This window comes from Lactuca sativa, chromosome 5 (assembly GCF_002870075.4).
Source record: "Lactuca sativa cultivar Salinas chromosome 5, Lsat_Salinas_v11, whole genome shotgun sequence".
Classification (NCBI taxonomy): domain Eukaryota; kingdom Viridiplantae; phylum Streptophyta; class Magnoliopsida; order Asterales; family Asteraceae; genus Lactuca; species Lactuca sativa.
In genome coordinates, this window is record NC_056627.2 from 264374039 (window position 1) to 264392137 (window position 18099).

Here is an 18099-nt window from a genome sequence, read left to right on the forward strand (position 1 = left end):
TGTTTGGTGGAGTGTGCAAAGACAAAGAGCAACAATGGTGGTAAGGCTTTTTTGTCATGGTGGTTGGAGGCAGTAGGGGTTCCAAGATGGTGGTTAGTTGGTAATGGTGGTCGATGGTGATTCTTTGCCACTAGATCGTGATTATGATGGTCAATAGTGGAGCGGATGATGGTTGCGATAGTCTTCGATGAAGGTGTTTCGAGATTATGCTCGTTATGGTTTCTCATTGTGGGGGAGGGTTATATAAATGTCGAAGAAGATTAACAGAGCTATACCATTTTAGGGCGGAAGAAAGGGCGACGTAGATGGGAGATTGTTGAACCGGATAGGGAATGGACCTGGCCAAGAGCATCGAGATTTAAGGTTTACTTTGACCAAATAAGATTCTTACTTTTTCAATGCATAAAATGGTTGTATATGATGCTTTAAGGCTTATATCTCTTAAAATTCAGCATTTAAGGCTAAATGTTTATTAAGGTATAAAGATATATATATATATATATATATATATATATATATATATATATATATATATAATATTTTTCAAAATTATATGTTTATCAGTTCGGTTTTTTATGGTTCGGTTTCATAAGGCAAACTGAAACCAAACTACTAGATTCAGGTAATGAAAATCCAAAAACATAATTTCGTTTTTGGTTCGATTTTAATGGTTCGACAATATCAGTTAATTTGGTTATGGTTTGGTTTTTCAATTATCATGCTGGCTCATAATTGTTGGACTGTTGAGTGTTGATTTTAGCTAATGATTTGTAATTTGACTTGTTAATTGTATCCTGATCATTCATGTTTTTATAATGGTGTTGGATGGTGGCGATGGGCAGTGGTGGAACGGGGTGGTAATGGTGGTGGTAAACTTTTTATGATTTAATATGTAACATCTAAAAATATGGTCCCAAAAATTTTCTATTTAATATTAGATAAAATACTAATTTTCCATATCATCTAAACATTTGAAACAAACCAACGTATCAATTGTCATAAATCAGAGTACAACATCATAACAAAATCCCAATGGTGAGTGCGATGCAGTCATCCTGAGCTCTTCCCCTTAGAACCAGAGGTAGCTGAAACGTAAACTGAAAACTGTTAGCACAAAGTTTAGTGAGTTCCCCCAAAATACCACATATCAATCATACAATAACAACTAGTGGGCCCCGCCTGGCTTCGGACTCCGTCCGGCATCAGGCCCCGCCCGCCTTCGGACCCCGTCCGGCATCGAGTTGAGCTCGGTAAAACAGGCCCCATCCAACATACAATAACATATAACAAATAAATACATACACATGCAATAATCACAAAGATACATAGCATATAGATATCCATCGGGCCCCGCCCGACATCAGGCATTGACCCGGAAAAACATATAAACACAGCACATGCAAGAGTCACGAAGACAAATAGCATACTAACAACATAACGTAAACATAGGCTGCCTTGGTGCCTTCGACCCACTAAACCCGATAAAGAAACTCACCTCGAATGTTGAAATATAACTGGATAAATCCCCGGCCCCGAAAACAACTCTACACAACCCCTAAACAGAAACAATTCCTTAGATACCGATCAATATTTCAAAACCCCTTAAAGGTCCAACTTTCAAAGTCAAAGTCAAAGTCAACGCTCTGAGTTGACTCAACTCGTCGAGTTATCCTACAACTTGTCGTGTTTCCATTGAGCACAGAATCACGATATTTCAATCCAACTCGCCGAGTTTCCCTTTAACTCGTCGAGTTCCTCGTTTTTCAACAGAATTAGGACAAACCTCACCCAACTCTCTGAGTTCCCTTAAGAAATCGTCGAGTTCTTCGATCAGCCAACCCACTTAATGCATTAAGCCACTACTCTTCAAACCGAAGCCCTATATTCTAGATCTAGACTGATCTTACGTCTATAAGGGTAAAGTTTCCAACTTTACCCATTAAGAACCACCCCAAAGACATTAAGCTCAAACCTTAATCCTAAAAGGCTTATGTCTTAATCCAAAAACCACCATATCTTCAAGATAAAGCTCATAAACACAGATCTGGACCTTAAAGACTAAAAGGTCACGCAAAGTCTTCAACTTTACTCACATGCATGGCCAAAAGAAGCTTAAAAGGCCAACGAAAAGGCTTAAAGGATGCATAGAGCTCTTAGAACCATAAAAAGCTGGCACATTTATGCCATAACATCCCATGAGGACCATAGATTTGAAAGGGTTATCTCAATGGGACAACCAACTCCCATCAAACACTCAATCTCGGTTAAACATACAAAATAATCCAAAGAAGGAGATCTAAGCATAAACTAAGCAAGGTCGAGACTTTTTACCATAAATGTGTCGAAAATAAAGCAAGGATTCGAGATCTAGCAGCTCCTTCTTGTATCACCAAGCTTCCTTTTCTTCCAATTGCTTCAAATACACACAAAAAACACTTAAAATAGCTCACAAACACTTAAAATGCCTTAGGGTTTCGAGGTTAGGGTTTAGGACAATGGAGGCTGGAAATTAGGCCAACTTGTGGGGTTTAAGTTGTTTAAATATGGTGCAAAACCCCAGAATTAGAGTTTCATTTCTTCCAGCCAACTCGTCGAGTTTGTCACTTAAGATACGCGGTCCACACCATTTCAACACGATGAGTTCGGGGCCACCAACTCGTTGAGTTACTCTATAAAATTGAATAAAGTATAAGTTTAAATACATACCACGAACCAGACGTTACATAATAATAATTTGAGATTTATATAATTTTTAATTAACTAAAAAAAAGGATAAAAAAATTAAAAATGTATAAAAGTCTTTTTATATGGACAAGGACGAACCATGATAGGACTTGAAACCATAAAGGCCTTTCATGAAACATGAAAATTTAAAAACTAAAGTCGATATTCTACGAAATCACATGTACCATTCATGAAGTTTTGTCTTATTTTAAATATATAATGCTAATTTACAAAACAATAAAAAATAATTTTGTAATTAAAGTTTACTCCCAATACAATTTTGTTTATTTACAAAAGATTTAGACTATTTGTGCTAAATATCATAAATAATGTTCTTTTATTGTTTATAAATAAACTATAAAAATAAATTAAATCAAATTTACTATACATCACATCAAACTTTTTCATATGTTTATTTACTATAGGAACTAAAGGGATTGATCTAATCCTTATCCGAAGAAGCCCTTATCTCATTATATTCATTCAAATAGCTATTCCCATATCTTTTGTTTAGTTAGTTAGATTTGATTTACTTAGCACTATTTATTCGTTTTTCATCCCCCTGTAACTTTTTGATTGAGTCAATAATGAAAACAAAAGCTATAAGCGAATTTAGCTTTCTCTAAATTCTTTATGGTATCAGAGACATAGATCCGATTGGGTGAGTATCCACCATGACCGGAGAGAAGGGAGACGGCAGCAAGAAATCTGAAGGTGGGGAGACGATTGATGTCTATTCGCCTTACTACATTCACGCATCAGACTACCCAAAACAGATGCAGGTTAATGATGTGTTGAATGATAGTAACTACAATGAATGGAAGCAGGAGATGAGGAATTTTCTGCTTGCAAAAACCAAGATGGGACTGGTTGATGGTTCTGTTGCGAAACCGGAGGTGTCGTCGCCAATGTATAAGGCATGGGTACGGGCTGAGGCAATGATCAAGGGCTGGTTGACCACCACCATGGAGAAAGAGATAAGAACAAGTGTCAGGTATGCAAATACTTCATCAGAAATCTGGCTAGATCTTGAAGAACGGTTTGAGAAAGAAGGGGCGCCTCGGGCATATGAGCTGAAACAATCGCTTAACGTGATGAGGCAAGATGGGAATTCGATCTCCAATTACTACACCAAACTTAGGTCCATTTGGGATGAACTGCAGATGGTCCTACCATCCCCACGATGCACCTGCGAAGGTTGCGGTTGTGGGATCGAGAAAAAGCTGAGCGATTAAAGGGAAAAGGAGAGGACTTACGAGTTCCTGATGGGTCTGGATGACGAATGCTATGTCATCAGAACTCAAATCCTTGCGATGAAGCCTACCCCTCCGATTGGTACTGTTTATCATTTGTTGGCTGAAGATGAACAACAAAGGGCGCTATCCGGAGGAGCGAAAAGAGCAAGTGCTGACTCGTCGGCCTTCCAAGCAAATTATAGTCAACAGCGTGGCCAGCGACAACCTGCCAACAAAACGACGACACAAACAACAGGCAAACCGACGCAAAAATTTGTCAAGTCGGATAACGATAAAAAGGTAAAATGCTCTTTCTGTCAGCGTGAAGGGCACAACAAGGAAGGATGTTTCAAGATAATCGGGTACCCGGAATGGTGGCATGGAAATAAAGAGAAGTCCAAAGCTGCTTGTGTCAAGATTGGACCAAGTCTGATTCCTGGACTCACTGATGAACAGTACCATCTTTTTGTCGAGCACTTCAAGGAAGGGTTAGACACAACAAACAACAACAAACAACCTATGACAAACATGGCAGGTAGAAACGATACTTTCGATGGGTGGATTGTTGACTCGGGTGCCACCGAACACATGACACACCGACTTGATTTCTTATTCAACAAAACACAAAACTCCAAAGATTCACCTGTCGTCATCCCTAATGGAGACAAAGTGCCGGTTATGGGGGAGGGTGAACATACCTTAACTGGGGGAATCAAAATTAAAGGAGTTTTGTTTGTACCGAATTTTAATTACAACCTTCTCTCCGTTGCAAAACTCACGGATGATTTAAATTGTGCAGTAACCTTTTTTCCTGGATTTTTTGTCATGCAGGAGTTGGGGACGAAGCACTTGATTGGAGCGGGTAATCGGAGTGGAGGGTTGTATCGGATGGGGGTATCAAAGATGAAGACCAGTGAGGCACTTATGTCAAAGTTTGAAGTTTGGCACAAGAGACTCGGCCACCCGTCCATCAAGAAAATTTCAAAATTAGATTTTATCAATGTTACAACAGAAAAACAGTTCAATAAATGTGATGCTTGTTTTAAAAGCAAAACATACTAGACTTCCTTTCCCAGTTAGTGAAATAAAAACCTTTTCTTGTTTCGATCTAGTGCATTGTGATGTGTGGAGCAAATATAGAACACCTTCCATTGGTAAAGCATCATATTTTTTGACTATTGTTGATGATTTTAGTAGAGCCGTTTGGACTTTTTTAATAAAACACAAACATGAGGTAAGTACCTGTCTCATTGATTTTCATAAAATGGTTCAAACACAATTTGGCAAACAAATTAAACTGATAAGATGTGACAATGGTGGAGAGTTCGTTTCCAACAGGATTCGTGACTTCTGTACTCAAGAAGGGATAGTCTTAGAAACTACGTGTCTCCACACCCCCACAGCAAAATGGGGTGGTGGAACGCAAACACAGGCACCTACTTGAGACAGCTCGTGCACTACGTTTTCAAGCCAACTTACCGAAGGTGTTTTGGGGTGAATGCATCTTAACAACCACCTACCTCATAAATTGAATGCCAACCAAGGTTCTTAAAGGAGTCACACCATACGAGGTACTTTTCAATCAAAAACCCACGTATGATCATATGAGAGTATTTGGATGTTTAGTTTATTATCGAAACACAGAGACAGGAGGTGACAAACTTGAGGCTCGAGGTAAACCGGGATTATTTGTAGGGTACCCTCCAGGAACAAAAGGATACCGCGTGTATGACATGGAGAAAAGAAAAATAGTCGTTTCTAGAGATGTTCGTTTCCTAGAAGACAAATTTCCTATGGCTTCTGATTTGGTTACCAAAAATGTAACGGAAGATGATACATTTGTGCTTGAAAATTAATTGGAGACCTCTAATACGGTTCACAATCATGAATCTGCACCACCTACGGGGCACGAAAATGAGGCTACATTTGACCTTAGCACACCCCACGAGTCTGACTCCGAAAGTGAGCATACGACTCACGTACACACGGAACCACCCTCGCCACATTCTTCTTCCGTGCATGAAGACACGAACATGGACCAAGTTCCTAAAGCTTCTCGTGTGCGAATTCAACCTTTACGGTTCAATGATTATGAAGTCAACTTACCCCCGTCCATCACTCATCCTCCATCCGCTTCCGATCATGTCGCTTCTACGGTACATCCCCTCTCCGCCTTCCTTTCTTATAAGAATTTCTCAAAAGCTCACAAAGCTCTTTTAACGGCCATAGCCACCCACTATGAGCCAAAATCTTTTAAGCATGCAGCAAAAGATGAAAGGTGGCGTCTTGCAATGAAAAAGGAGATTAGTGCCTTGGAAGCAAACGATACTTGGGCCCTAGTTGATCTTCCTCCTGGCAAGCGTGCTATCGAATCCAAATGGATTTTTAAGATCAAGTTTAAACTGAATGGCGAAGTGGAACGATACAAAGCACGACTTGTTGCGAAGTGGTATACTCAAATGGAGGGTGTAGATTATCATGACACTTTTGCACCAGTTGCCAAACTGGTCACTGTGAGAATTTTACTCACCATAGCAGTCAAAAATAACTGGATCATACACCAGTTAGATGTGAACAACGCCTTTCTGCATGGAGATTTAGAGGAAGAAGTTTATATGAAAATCCCTCAAGGCTTTGGAAAAGACGGCGATACAAGGGTTTGCAAGCTAAAGAAGTCCTTGTATGGCCTGAAACAGGCAAGCCAGAATTGGTATCACAAATTCACTTCTGCCCTACTTGAACTTGACTTCCAACAAACACATGCAGATCATTCTTTGTTCATTCATAGAAACAAAGAAGTTTTTGTTGCAGCTTTGATCTATGTTGATGATGTGATCATCGTTGGCAATGACCTCGAGAAAATTGAACATACAAAGTCCAGTCTCAATGATCGGTTTAGTATTAAAGATCTTGGCAGTTTAACTTATTTTTTGGGCATTGAAGTATCACGCATAAAAGAGGGTCTGGTCCGCAGTCAACGCAAATATACCCTTGACATACTTGACGATGCAGGTATGCTTGGGTGTCGGCCTAGTAAATTTCCCATGGAACAAAATTTAAAGCTTGACAAAGGCGACAAGGAAGAAAAGGTGGATGCCAGTTTGTACAAGCGTTTGATTGGGAGATTGTTATATTTGCAAGCTACTCGGCCGGACATTACTTATTCAGTAAATGTCTTGAGTCAGTTTATATCAGATCCTCGTCAGAGTCATTGGAATGCAGCACAGAGAGTTTTGCGATATTTGAAGGGCACTTTGGGGCAGGGGATATTACTACCAAAAGACGGTACACCTAAACTTTTGGCCTATAGTGACTTCGATTGGCTAGGGTGTCCCATTTCCCGACGTTCAAGAACTGGATACTTGTTACCTTTGGGTGGTGCACCTGTCTCCTGGAAATCGAGGAAGCAATCAGTTGTGTCTCGTTCTTCAGCTGAGGCTGAGTACAGAGCCATGGCGACCACTGTTAGTGAAGTTTTGTGGGTTCGATGGTTGCTCTCTGAACTAGGAGTTCCAATTGCCACGCCAACTCCTCTCATGTGTGATAACGAATCTGCACGACATATTGCACATAATCCAGTTTTTCACGAGCGTACCAAGCACGTTGAGATGGATTGTTTCTTTGTCAGGGAAAGAGTTGAATCCAAAGAAATTACTCCGGTTCGTGTTTCTTCACAACCTCAGCTAGCCGATTTACTTACTAAACCTCTTAGTTCAGACAGGTTACAAACACTATTGGTGAAGTTGAACATTCGTAATCTCCATGTGTCAACTTGAGGGGGAGTAAAGGGATTGATCTAATCCTTATCCTAAGAAGCCCTTATCTCATTATATTCATTCAAATAACTATTCCCGTATCTTTTGTTTAGTTAGTTAGATTTGATTTACTTAGCATTATTTATTCGTTTTTCATCCCCCTGTAACTTTTTGATTGAGTCAATAATGAAAACAAAAGCTATAAGCGAATTTAGCTTTCTCTAAATTCTTTAGGAACTACATATAATCATAGAAAAATCTTTTTAATAAATCAATCTCCTAAAAGTAACATTTATTATTATTTTATTTCAGGTTCTACAAACCATTAATGAAAAGATCATACATGATTCATTAATAAAACCAACATAATCTTACCATCCTTCAATCATTTTAATTAATCAACACTTCAAAAGGTTGTCGATCAGTTGTTTCTTGCTTCATGTTCTTTTTAAATTTTATATGTGATTTGTGTGTGAATATATCTACTAAAATGATTAACCATTTTTATAGTAATAAAATATGTATAAGTAGGAATACAAAAAAGCTGTTGAAAATTTATAACTATTGTAAAATTTATAACTATTGTAGTAATTGTCATTAATTTAGGGAACAATATGATTTGAAATAACAATTTATCTCTACCTACATTAATTTGAATTATCTGCTTTATAATATAAAATAGGGATTCTTAAAACCCAACATATTTTCAAGTGATTCTTAAAAAAACCATTATATTATTTTTTAGCACATAAAAACCCTTATATTTTCTCAAAGTCTCATTTAAGTCTTTTTGATCTTAGAAAAACCGAATATGTTTTCATCTAAACATTAAAAAAAACCACTATATTATTTTTTTAATACATCAAAACCCTTAAATTTTTTGAAAATTTCTAATATAATTAATTGTAACCATCAAACCGTTGAGAATGGATTACCTAGCATTTTTTGCTATCTAGCGTTTATTGAACTCAAAGCTTTAAATTAGACATTTTAAAAAATATAAGGGTTTAAATATACAAAAAAAAAATATAGTGGTCTTTTTAAGGATCAGATGAAAATGTATTGGGTTTTTCTAAGGTTTTTCCTATAGAATAAAAGATATATAAAAGTATTTGTCTTGAAAGGAGACTATAAAGGATGAGATGGGCAATTAAATTATGAAAAATATTTGTTTTTGAAAAAGAAAATTTGCTTAAAAGGAACACAAATAGATCGGAATCGAACTCGGGTGTTTAGATAAAAAGACGCACGCCTTCAACCATATGTTTTGAGGAAAGCACGAGAACCAACATTATAATTTACTTAAATACATACAAATACAGATAAAAGAAAAAACTATAAATTTGGTCCATGTAGTCTAAAAAATCTCCAATTTGTAATATATATATATATATATATATATATATATATATATATATATATATATATATATATATATATATATTTACTATCTTATAAAAGAAATCTCACTATTTCTAAAAATAGATTGAATATAATAATATTATTTTTTTAAGACGTTCAAATCATTAAGCTAATAGTACAAGTAGTCATCAATAAAATAATATTAAATTTTAACCTGTGTTTTGAATCCTTATATTTCTCAACAAATTCTATCTCATTCCTTAAATTTCGGATAATTCAAAATTTGAAACCATCAGAAAATACATGTTGATTCAAATATCCCTCCTGCAGATGGCTCTTTCTTAACAAATTTTTATTTTAATCCTTACTTGTAATTGATTTTATCATTTTTAACTTTTTGTATTTTTATCTTATAAATATATTGGGTGAAGGCTTTATTATATCAGGTTTGTTCCTAAAAAGGTTTTTACTATGTTTCTTTAATGTGTTGGCTTTGCAGGTTCAAAGAACTCAACCAAGAGGGTCAGTTAGAGCATTGTATTATTATTAGTTTGTATATTTTGGCATCTTACTTTTGTAATAAAGAACGGTTAAACACAAGATTTGATATTATTAAGGTAGTTTGTATATTTTTCATCTTGTTTAGTCTAAAAATGAAACCTTTTTCATCATTGGTCCTTATAATATCAAGTTTCATCACATGGATTTCCTGATTACGGTGATTATTGTCCTTATTATAAGGTTCTATATAGATTGTGTTCAATATTTTAAGGTTTCGAGAACCTAAATCAATATGAATCCTTGAATTACATACCATCGTTGAAAATGATTTAATTTATGACCAAACTTGGTTTAAAATCACAATGAACAAGTTGACACCTGAGTATTTTGGCCTTCTCAAAGGCCTATTTATCGACTTTTGAATCACAACACCTGATATTCTAAAGGTTTATTTTTATAAACTATTATTTATATATTTTAGTATTTTACTTAGTAGGACATTAAATTAATAAAGGAATTAAGGAAAACGAAAAAAAAGAGGACAATAAACAGTACAAGTGGTTTGGGTATGTATAAATGGAAGTAATAACCATTTAGGGGGTGTTTAGCAAAAAAGCTTATTGCTTATTAGTTTATTAGCTTATAAGTTAATAAGTAAGTGTAGGGTAACTTATGAAAAAATGACGTATTAGAGGTTCCCCACCAGAATAAGTTATTTTAATCCAAACATTTTTTTAACTTATAGTGATCTGGAACCTAATAAGTTGTTTTAAAAAAGCTTAGCCAAACACCCCATTAATATGGTATGATAATGCTCTTGAAAAAAAAAATGTCATTTAATATTCATTTCTCGAAGTGAACGCAAAATGGTTTTAACTCTAAAGAGATCAAATTATTCGCCGCCCGCCGCTTTGCGCGGGTAGACGGCTAGTATATATATATATATATATATATATATATATATATATATATATATATATATATATATATATATATATATATATATATATATATATATATATATTGATTTGATCCCATCTAAGGCCCTCTTGTATACCAAGGACGAAGGGGTTCGTGGTCTACGTGGCCACGAGCGTTGTCCGTGACCAGCCCGGACTTTCGTAGTCGTGGTGATTTGTGGTGGGGAGGACGAATGACCACGACCAATACCCTTCTTCTCTCTCAAGTGTCTCTCTTCTTTCCTCTCTGATTTTCGTTTGTGGTCGTCTTATGCACACCAACACTCATTTGTTGTTTGTGATGGTGATGGTGATTGTGGTTCGTGACTTGTTAAATGTATAATGGATGGCCCAATTTACTCTCTCGGGGTACACCAACCTATGGCAAAATGAGTGTTTTGAACTCCAAAAGTGTTCTTATGGTGGTGGGTCCGTAGCAAAATGGGTTTTTTTAAAAATTGTTTAGATTAGTTTTTATGGTGACAAAAACCAATAAATCAATAAATTAAAAAATATTTAATTTAAAATTTTTGTTTGAAATTATTATGGTTAAAAAGCTAAAAAGAGTTTTAAAAAACCAATTTTACATGTTTTTTAAACTCTTATTTTTAAAACTCACAAAACTATTTTAAAAGAATTTGAGTTTGTCAAAAAAAAAAAAGATTTTATTTATTGGTTTTTTAAAAATGTCAATATAAATCAATAAATTATTTTGAAATACAATCTCAACCAGCACCTAAGAGTTTGAGACCAAATGGTCAATAGTCTAGCGGTAAGGAGTGAGTAAGTGACCTCTCATATGAGAGGCCATGGAAAACATAAGTGATTATTTAGGAGTAGATTAGTTAGTTTGTCGTTTAAAAAAAACCTAAGAGTTTGAGAGGTTGACAAAATTAGAGGGGCATTCGAACTTTATAGTGGAAAGAATCACAAAATAAGGCTAAAACCTAAAGAAATTGATAACACTTTTAGCACCTTGACACATAAAACTTTTTTTAGTCATATAGGATGAAAAGAGTGGTGACAAAATGATAGGAGTTGTAGCATCTAATGTTAGTGTTATTTTTATTTTGAAAAAATAAAAATAAAAAATGTAACCAATCACAGATTTAAAATTATTGCAAGTCTTTCTCTCTCTTTTCGCTAAACTATAGCGAGGCATTTTTAGCGACTCCCCTAGCGAGGGCTAGAGAACGGTGTTCCAAAATCTTAGCGACTCTTAGTGAGGCTCATAACGCCTCCACCCCGGGTGGCCTAAGTGTTGTGATACAAGAAAGTGACGAAGAAAGATAGAAAGAGCTAACGGTGGATGGGGTGGGGTTTAGACCCATTTTTCAATAATTAAAACGTATGGAATGAATATAATAATGTTTCAAGTTAACTAAATTTACAAATAAATCTCATGTTGAATGTCGGATGCAAATTGATTTTTGTTCGATTTATTTCAATAAAAAAACAGCAAACCACAAAACAAAATTTGGAGTTTTCCCCAAATAACAAGCCAAAACCGACTTAAGGTTTACCAAAATAAATTGAGCCTAGCTTTTCATTGTAAAAGCACAAATGATGATTTCTGTGGGTCATAAAGTGAAATCCATGAAACTAGAAGGTTTAAAAGTACACCTTGCCGTATTTATACAAAAGGCCGTTCACCCCCGAAACCTCCCCCAACGCCGTCGCCATCCATCTTCAACGGCGATCTCTGCGACTTCATAGCCGTGTTCCTCCATGAACCCGATTAGGGTTTCACATAGGAGAATTTAGAATCTATCAATTCGATTTGAAAGAGTGTAAATTTTGGGAAGAAGATGGATCAATCATTCTTGATTATGCTGTCCAACCTACTCCACCTTCAAAATCAACTCGACCCTACCACCTCCATCCTCTCCGACTCCTCCACCTCCGCTACCTCAGCCACCCCTTCCTCCCTCCTCACGTCCACCTCTGCCGCCCCTCTTCTATTCTTCACCATCGCCTCCGTCCTCTCATACATCTCCACTACCCGCAAACCCCGCTCCTCCCCATCCCCACCTCCATCTCCCTCAACCACTTCCCAATACTCCGTCGCCGCCTTCCGCGCCCTCTCCACCGAACGCATCTGGGCAATGGAAGCTCCATTACGTGACGCCCAATGGCGCTCCATGTACGGCCTATCGTACCCCGTCTTCACCACCGTCGTCGACAAACTCAAACCCTACATCGCTCAGTCAAACCTCTCCCTTCCCTCCGACTACGCTGTCGCCATGGTTCTCTCCCGTCTCTCCCTCGGCCTCTCCGCTAAAACCGTCGCTAAACGTTACTCCCTTGAACCCTACCTCGTTTCCAAAATCACTAACATGGTCACCCGCCTCTTATCCACTAAACTTTACCCTGAGTTCATCAAAATCCCCGCCGGTCGCCGCCGTCTCCAGGAAACCACAGCCTCGTTCGCCGAAATCACATCCCTCCCCAACATATGTGGCGCCATTGACAACACACACATCCGCCTCCACAGCCTCCCCTCCAACCTCCCTAACCCTAGCATCTACACTAACTCACACGGATTCCGATCAATTCAACTCCAAGTAGTCGCAGATCACAAGAAAATCTTCTGGGATGTTTGCGTGAAAGCTCCAGGCGCATTTGACGATGCTACCCATTTCCGCGATAGTTTGCTCTACAACAGGTTGATTTCAGGCGACATTGTATGGGAGAAAGTTGTGAACGTGAAAGGGCATCCTGTTAGGCCTTACATCGTCGGAGACTGGTGCTACCCCTTGTTATCATTCCTGCTAACTCCATTTTCATGGAACCGGACAGGGAATCCAGCTCAGAACACTTTCGATGAGGGATTGATGAAAGGGAGAAAAGTGGTGGAGGAAGCTATCGGATTGTTGAAGGGAAGATGGAGGATTCTTCAAGATATGAATGTGGGATTGAATCATGCACCTCAGACGATTGTTGCTTGTTGTGTGTTGCATAATTTGTGTCAGATTGCAAGGGAACCTGAACCAGAAGTGTGGAAGGAGCCGGAGGAGAGTGGTGGTGTTGCTAGGGTTTTGGAGAGTGAGAATTATTACTACAATTTTGGAGAAAGTTTGAGGCAGGTGTTAGCTGATGATCTTTACCAGAGACTTTCTTCAAGATGAAATTAATTGTAAGGTTGTAGTTTTTTTTTTTTCTTGTCTTTCCTCTTGTTGTAACTTTGTTCTAGAAAATATTTTTAATCCTTTCCGTAATAAGTAGTAGTGTGTAATTGCAACCAGTTATGTATGTAAACTAACTCAAGTTTGGGGAATTTAATCTCAGATGATATTATTAGTCATGTTATTCATAACAATCTATATAAAAGATGATAAACCATGAAAATGTTTGAACTTGTTACAAAATGTCATTGAGCATAGGCAGTTTTGCCACTATTTGGAAGAAGTCCATCTTTAGCCATTTCAGAAAGAATCTTAAACACAGCATCCATGTTTCCTTGTTTATGGTTTATCTCAACAAGAGCTTTTGCAACTTCACCATCACTAATCCTACAACTTCTCAACACATTTTCTATAACTTCACTCGATTCCAATACCATTTCGCCTCTTAAAAGTTCTTTAATCAAAGCAATAATTGTAGCAGTATGAGGAACAAATCCATGACTCACCATCTTCTTATAAAGATCAAAAGATTTCCTCAAGTTCCCACCTTTACAATGCCCATGTATCATAACATTATAAACAGCCTCCACAGGCTCCTCCTTTCTCTGAAGCATTTTATCAAACACCTTATCTGCTTCATTCATTAACCCCTTCATACAGAACCCTTTTATTAGAGCCACCACACTCTTCGCCTCCATGTTGCCACAGTTCTCTATCAATGTCTCGTAAGTGACATCATCTGGAACACCATTGTCATAATACAACTTGAAAAGAATCTGTTTTGCTTCAAGGGTTCTTGCTTTCTTGGAAAGACCATTAATTAACACACTGTAAGTGACAACATCAGGGAGCAAACCTTTTTTAAGCATTTCATCGTGCAAATGGAGGGCGTTTACAGTATCTCCTTCCACACAATAAGCATTTATCAAAGCTGTGTATGTACATTCATCAGGTGGCAAACCGTTTCTTAACATTTGTTGAAACACATCACAAGCTTCTGTTAGTTTTCTTTGATCACAAAGACCTTTAATTAGCGACGAATATGTGATAGTGTCAGGTAAAACACCTTTCGCGACCATTTGGCTTATTGTTTCATAAGCTCTATCTAGCTCTTGATTTCTACAAAAACCAGTTATAATTGTGCTATAACTTACAACATCTGGGGTTAATCCTGTTTTACTCATATCATCGAGAACTCCTAAAGCATCTTCCATCTTCCCATTTACAGTGTGGCCATTGATCAAAGTGTTGTAAGTCACAATGGATGGAGAAAAACCCTTCTTTTTCATTTCATCTAATAGCTTATAAGCTTCATCCATGAATCCTTGTTGGGAGAAGCCATCAATCAATGTTGTATATGTTCTAGCATTTGGAAAGAGTTTTCTTACTCGCATCTGTTCTAATAATTCCATAGCCCTGTGTAGATTTCTAGCTTTACACATGCTATTAATCAAAGAAGTGTAAGTAATGACATTAGGAGATAATCCATTTCGTGTCATTTCATCATGCAAAACAAGTGCTTGGTGGAAGTTACCTTCTTTACAGTACCCATTCACAAGAGTATTATAAGTGACTTCATCAGGGATGATTCTTTTGTGTTTCATCTCTTCAAGAACTTCATCTGTTTCATTCATCCTCCCTTCTCGAGCTAATCCGTTAAGTATGACATTATAAGAAATCAAATTCGGCTCTAAATCTTTATTAGGCATTGTCTTGAACAGCTTGAATGCATCGTCAAGTCGTCTTGATTTACAATAAGCATCGATTAGTGTGTTGTAAGTGACAACATTAGGCAAGCAACCATTTTTCTGCATTTCAGCGAAGAACCCTAGACCCTTTTCCAAATCCCTAACCCCACAAAAGCCACGAATCAGTATATTATAAGTGAACACATTTGGTGAAACTCCAGTTCTTATCATATGTTGATACATTTCCTCTGCTACTTTAATCGGCTCACTAGACCTAATAATCGCATCGAGAACAGAGTTATACGACAATACACCTGGCATATAACCATGAGATATGGCTAAATGGATTGTGTTTAAACCTCTTTTGACCAACTTCAAATTAGAATAAGATTTTACCAACAAATCGATGACGGCAGAGCTTGAAGTACAGTCGGAATATGTATCTTTAAGGCATGTGAAAACTAAATCTCCGTTTTCATCGCCAGGGGTGTTAATGGCTACGTCTTCGGCGATGATTTGAGCTGTTTTATAGAGCTTGAATCTGGTGAGTATGTGAAGAGAGAGGCAGCTACATTGAAGATCAAAGAAGGGACGCCGGCGAGCCCAATTGATGAATGATAGGATTAGGGTTTTGTCAGATTGAGCTTGGAGGAGTAAATAAGAAGCTGATTGAGGGGTAAATTGGGACGATAGGGGATCTAGGTTGATTAAATGGTGGCGTTTGAGGATGGTGATGGCTTTTCCGACAAGATGAACATCAGGCGCCGTCGGTGGTGGCGGCAAGGAGGTGAGGGTGGAGAAGTGAAGAGTTTTCCGGTAGGGTTTAAGGAGGTTCATTTCAGCGGACAGTTGAAAACGAACATGGTTGGTTGTGAACATTCGTAAGACTATCTTCACTCTTCACAATCCAAATTTAAGTCAATCTCGTCGGGGTGTTTGGACTATCTTCGCCGAATGTTTCAGAAAATGTGGAATCAAGAAATTATAATCTATCACGAATAAAACTTGGTAGGAAATAAATTGAAATTGAATGGTCATATTTGTTTTGTTGAAAAAAAATGAAATTAAAATAATATAAAACGATAGAATTGTCTTTTTAATTTTTAATTTTTTTGTTTTATAATTTATATGTAAAGATATATATTATATAAATTATAAAAATAATAAATAATGTTGTTGCAGGTAATGGTGGGTGATGGTGATGATAGGTAGTGGTGTTGGGTGGTGGTGGCGATGGAGAAAGTGGTGGTTATGGTTAGGATGGAAAAAATGACGGTGATAACTGTGATGATGGTGATGTTGGTGACGGTGGGTGGTAGTTATATTAAAGTTAAATACTAGTAAATGCCATGAAATTTCCAAATAATAGGGGTGAGTGTTATTTGGTTTAAAGTTTAAACAAAAATAAATAAATAAATTGTTTGAACATCGTTCAGTTAAACAGTTTGGCAGTTTCGGGTTAAATGGTTATGATTATGTTTTTTGGGTTGGATGAACATCTATTTCGGTTTATGGATTAAACTTTTTTTTTATTCGTGGTGGGTGACCAACACAAAAACGTATAACCTAAAAATATGCCTAATACTCACCCCGTAGTGTGTTATGTCTAATATTGATTTCACGAACATGGAATAACCCTATGTGTAGGTTTTGGGGTTATCCTGACTTTTAGGTGACGACGTCGTAAATTCGTCATTTTTTTGTTAAATAATTTATATTTGTTGGCTATTTTCTAAATGAAAATGCAAGTTTTTAAAGTGGTTTGACCCGCCAAGTCTTTGTTATGAAGGTGAAGATGACAAAAGTAACTTTACGAAGCTAATTATCCCACAACATAAACAAGTGATTGCTTTGCTAAATGCTATATTAGTTTGTTGTTTGCTCTCTTAACGATCATGATAATAGTGCCTAAGTTGTCTTAGAAAATGCATTGTAATTAGTGTGTAGGCATTTTGATCATGTGGTAATTGTCATTCTTATGTAATTTTTAGTAGATGGTGATGTAATGACAATGTACTCTGTTTATGTTAATTAAATGGCAATGTACTTATTTATGGAATGGCAATGTAGATTACTTGTTTTATTGGTAATGTCAATGTACTTAGATTTAAAGGACATGTACTTTGTTTCATGTAAAGGAAATGTTAAGACGGGTGGGAGCAGACAACGGGACTTCCCGTTAATACGACGTTGCACTAAAAAAAACATCGGTATAACGCCTGCGTTATCCGACGTTATGTTACGAAACGTTAGTGTGGTACCGGTCGGAAACGGGTTAATTTTGATCGGAATTCTCAACGTAATATTTTGAACTGTTTAAAAACGGTAAAAAAACCAAATTTATTTTTTCACCTTTAACTCTAATTTTTAGACCTATATATATATATATATATATATATATATATATATATATATATATATATATATATATATATATATATATATATATATATATATATATATATATAGGCCTAGTTTATAATGTGGATGAACAACTATTGTGCGGACATGTGAACAATGCTATTCTATGAGAATTACTAAAATAATAAGTTGTTTAGTAATGTGAATACGCTCAACCTCACACAATTATTGTCATTTCCATTCATTCTCACTAATTTTTATTCATTTTTGTTCTCAAACATCGTTTTTCACTCATTTTCATTCTTACAGAATACGACTCGATAAACATCCTAACAACATTCTAACAGAATGTGAATAATAAAAAAAACCCTATAATAACCTTATAAACG

General features: G+C 36.6%; 3 protein-coding genes across 3 annotated transcripts; 2 read left to right on the forward strand and 1 right to left on the reverse strand.

Moving 5' to 3' along the window:
- The first annotated feature begins 3398 nt into the window (after positions 1 to 3398).
- Positions 3399 to 3959, forward strand: LOC111878230 (uncharacterized). The gene has a single exon (XM_023874736.1). It carries the CDS (start codon positions 3399 to 3401, stop codon positions 3957 to 3959), a length of 561 nt encoding a protein of 186 aa, XP_023730504.1.
- An 8006-nt stretch (positions 3960 to 11965) lies between these two features.
- LOC111877913 (protein ALP1-like) lies at positions 11966 to 13840 on the forward strand. The gene has a single exon (XM_023874419.3). It carries the CDS (start codon positions 12345 to 12347, stop codon positions 13662 to 13664), a length of 1320 nt encoding a protein of 439 aa, XP_023730187.1. The 5' UTR covers positions 11966 to 12344; the 3' UTR covers positions 13665 to 13840.
- On the reverse strand, positions 13805 to 16346 carry LOC111877902 (pentatricopeptide repeat-containing protein At5g39710). Its single transcript, XM_023874409.3, has one exon. It carries the CDS (start codon positions 16226 to 16228, stop codon positions 13907 to 13909), a length of 2322 nt encoding a protein of 773 aa, XP_023730177.1. The 5' UTR covers positions 16229 to 16346; the 3' UTR covers positions 13805 to 13906.
- Positions 16347 to 18099: the final 1753 nt, after the last annotated feature.

Coding starts and splice junctions, on each gene's coding strand:
- LOC111878230 (XM_023874736.1), top strand. CDS start 3,399: ATGACCGGAGAGAAGGGAGACGGCAGCAAGAAATCTGAAGGTGGGGAG.
- LOC111877913 (XM_023874419.3), top strand. CDS start 12,345: ATGGATCAATCATTCTTGATTATGCTGTCCAACCTACTCCACCTTCAA.
- LOC111877902 (XM_023874409.3), bottom strand. CDS start 16,228: ATGTTCACAACCAACCATGTTCGTTTTCAACTGTCCGCTGAAATGAAC.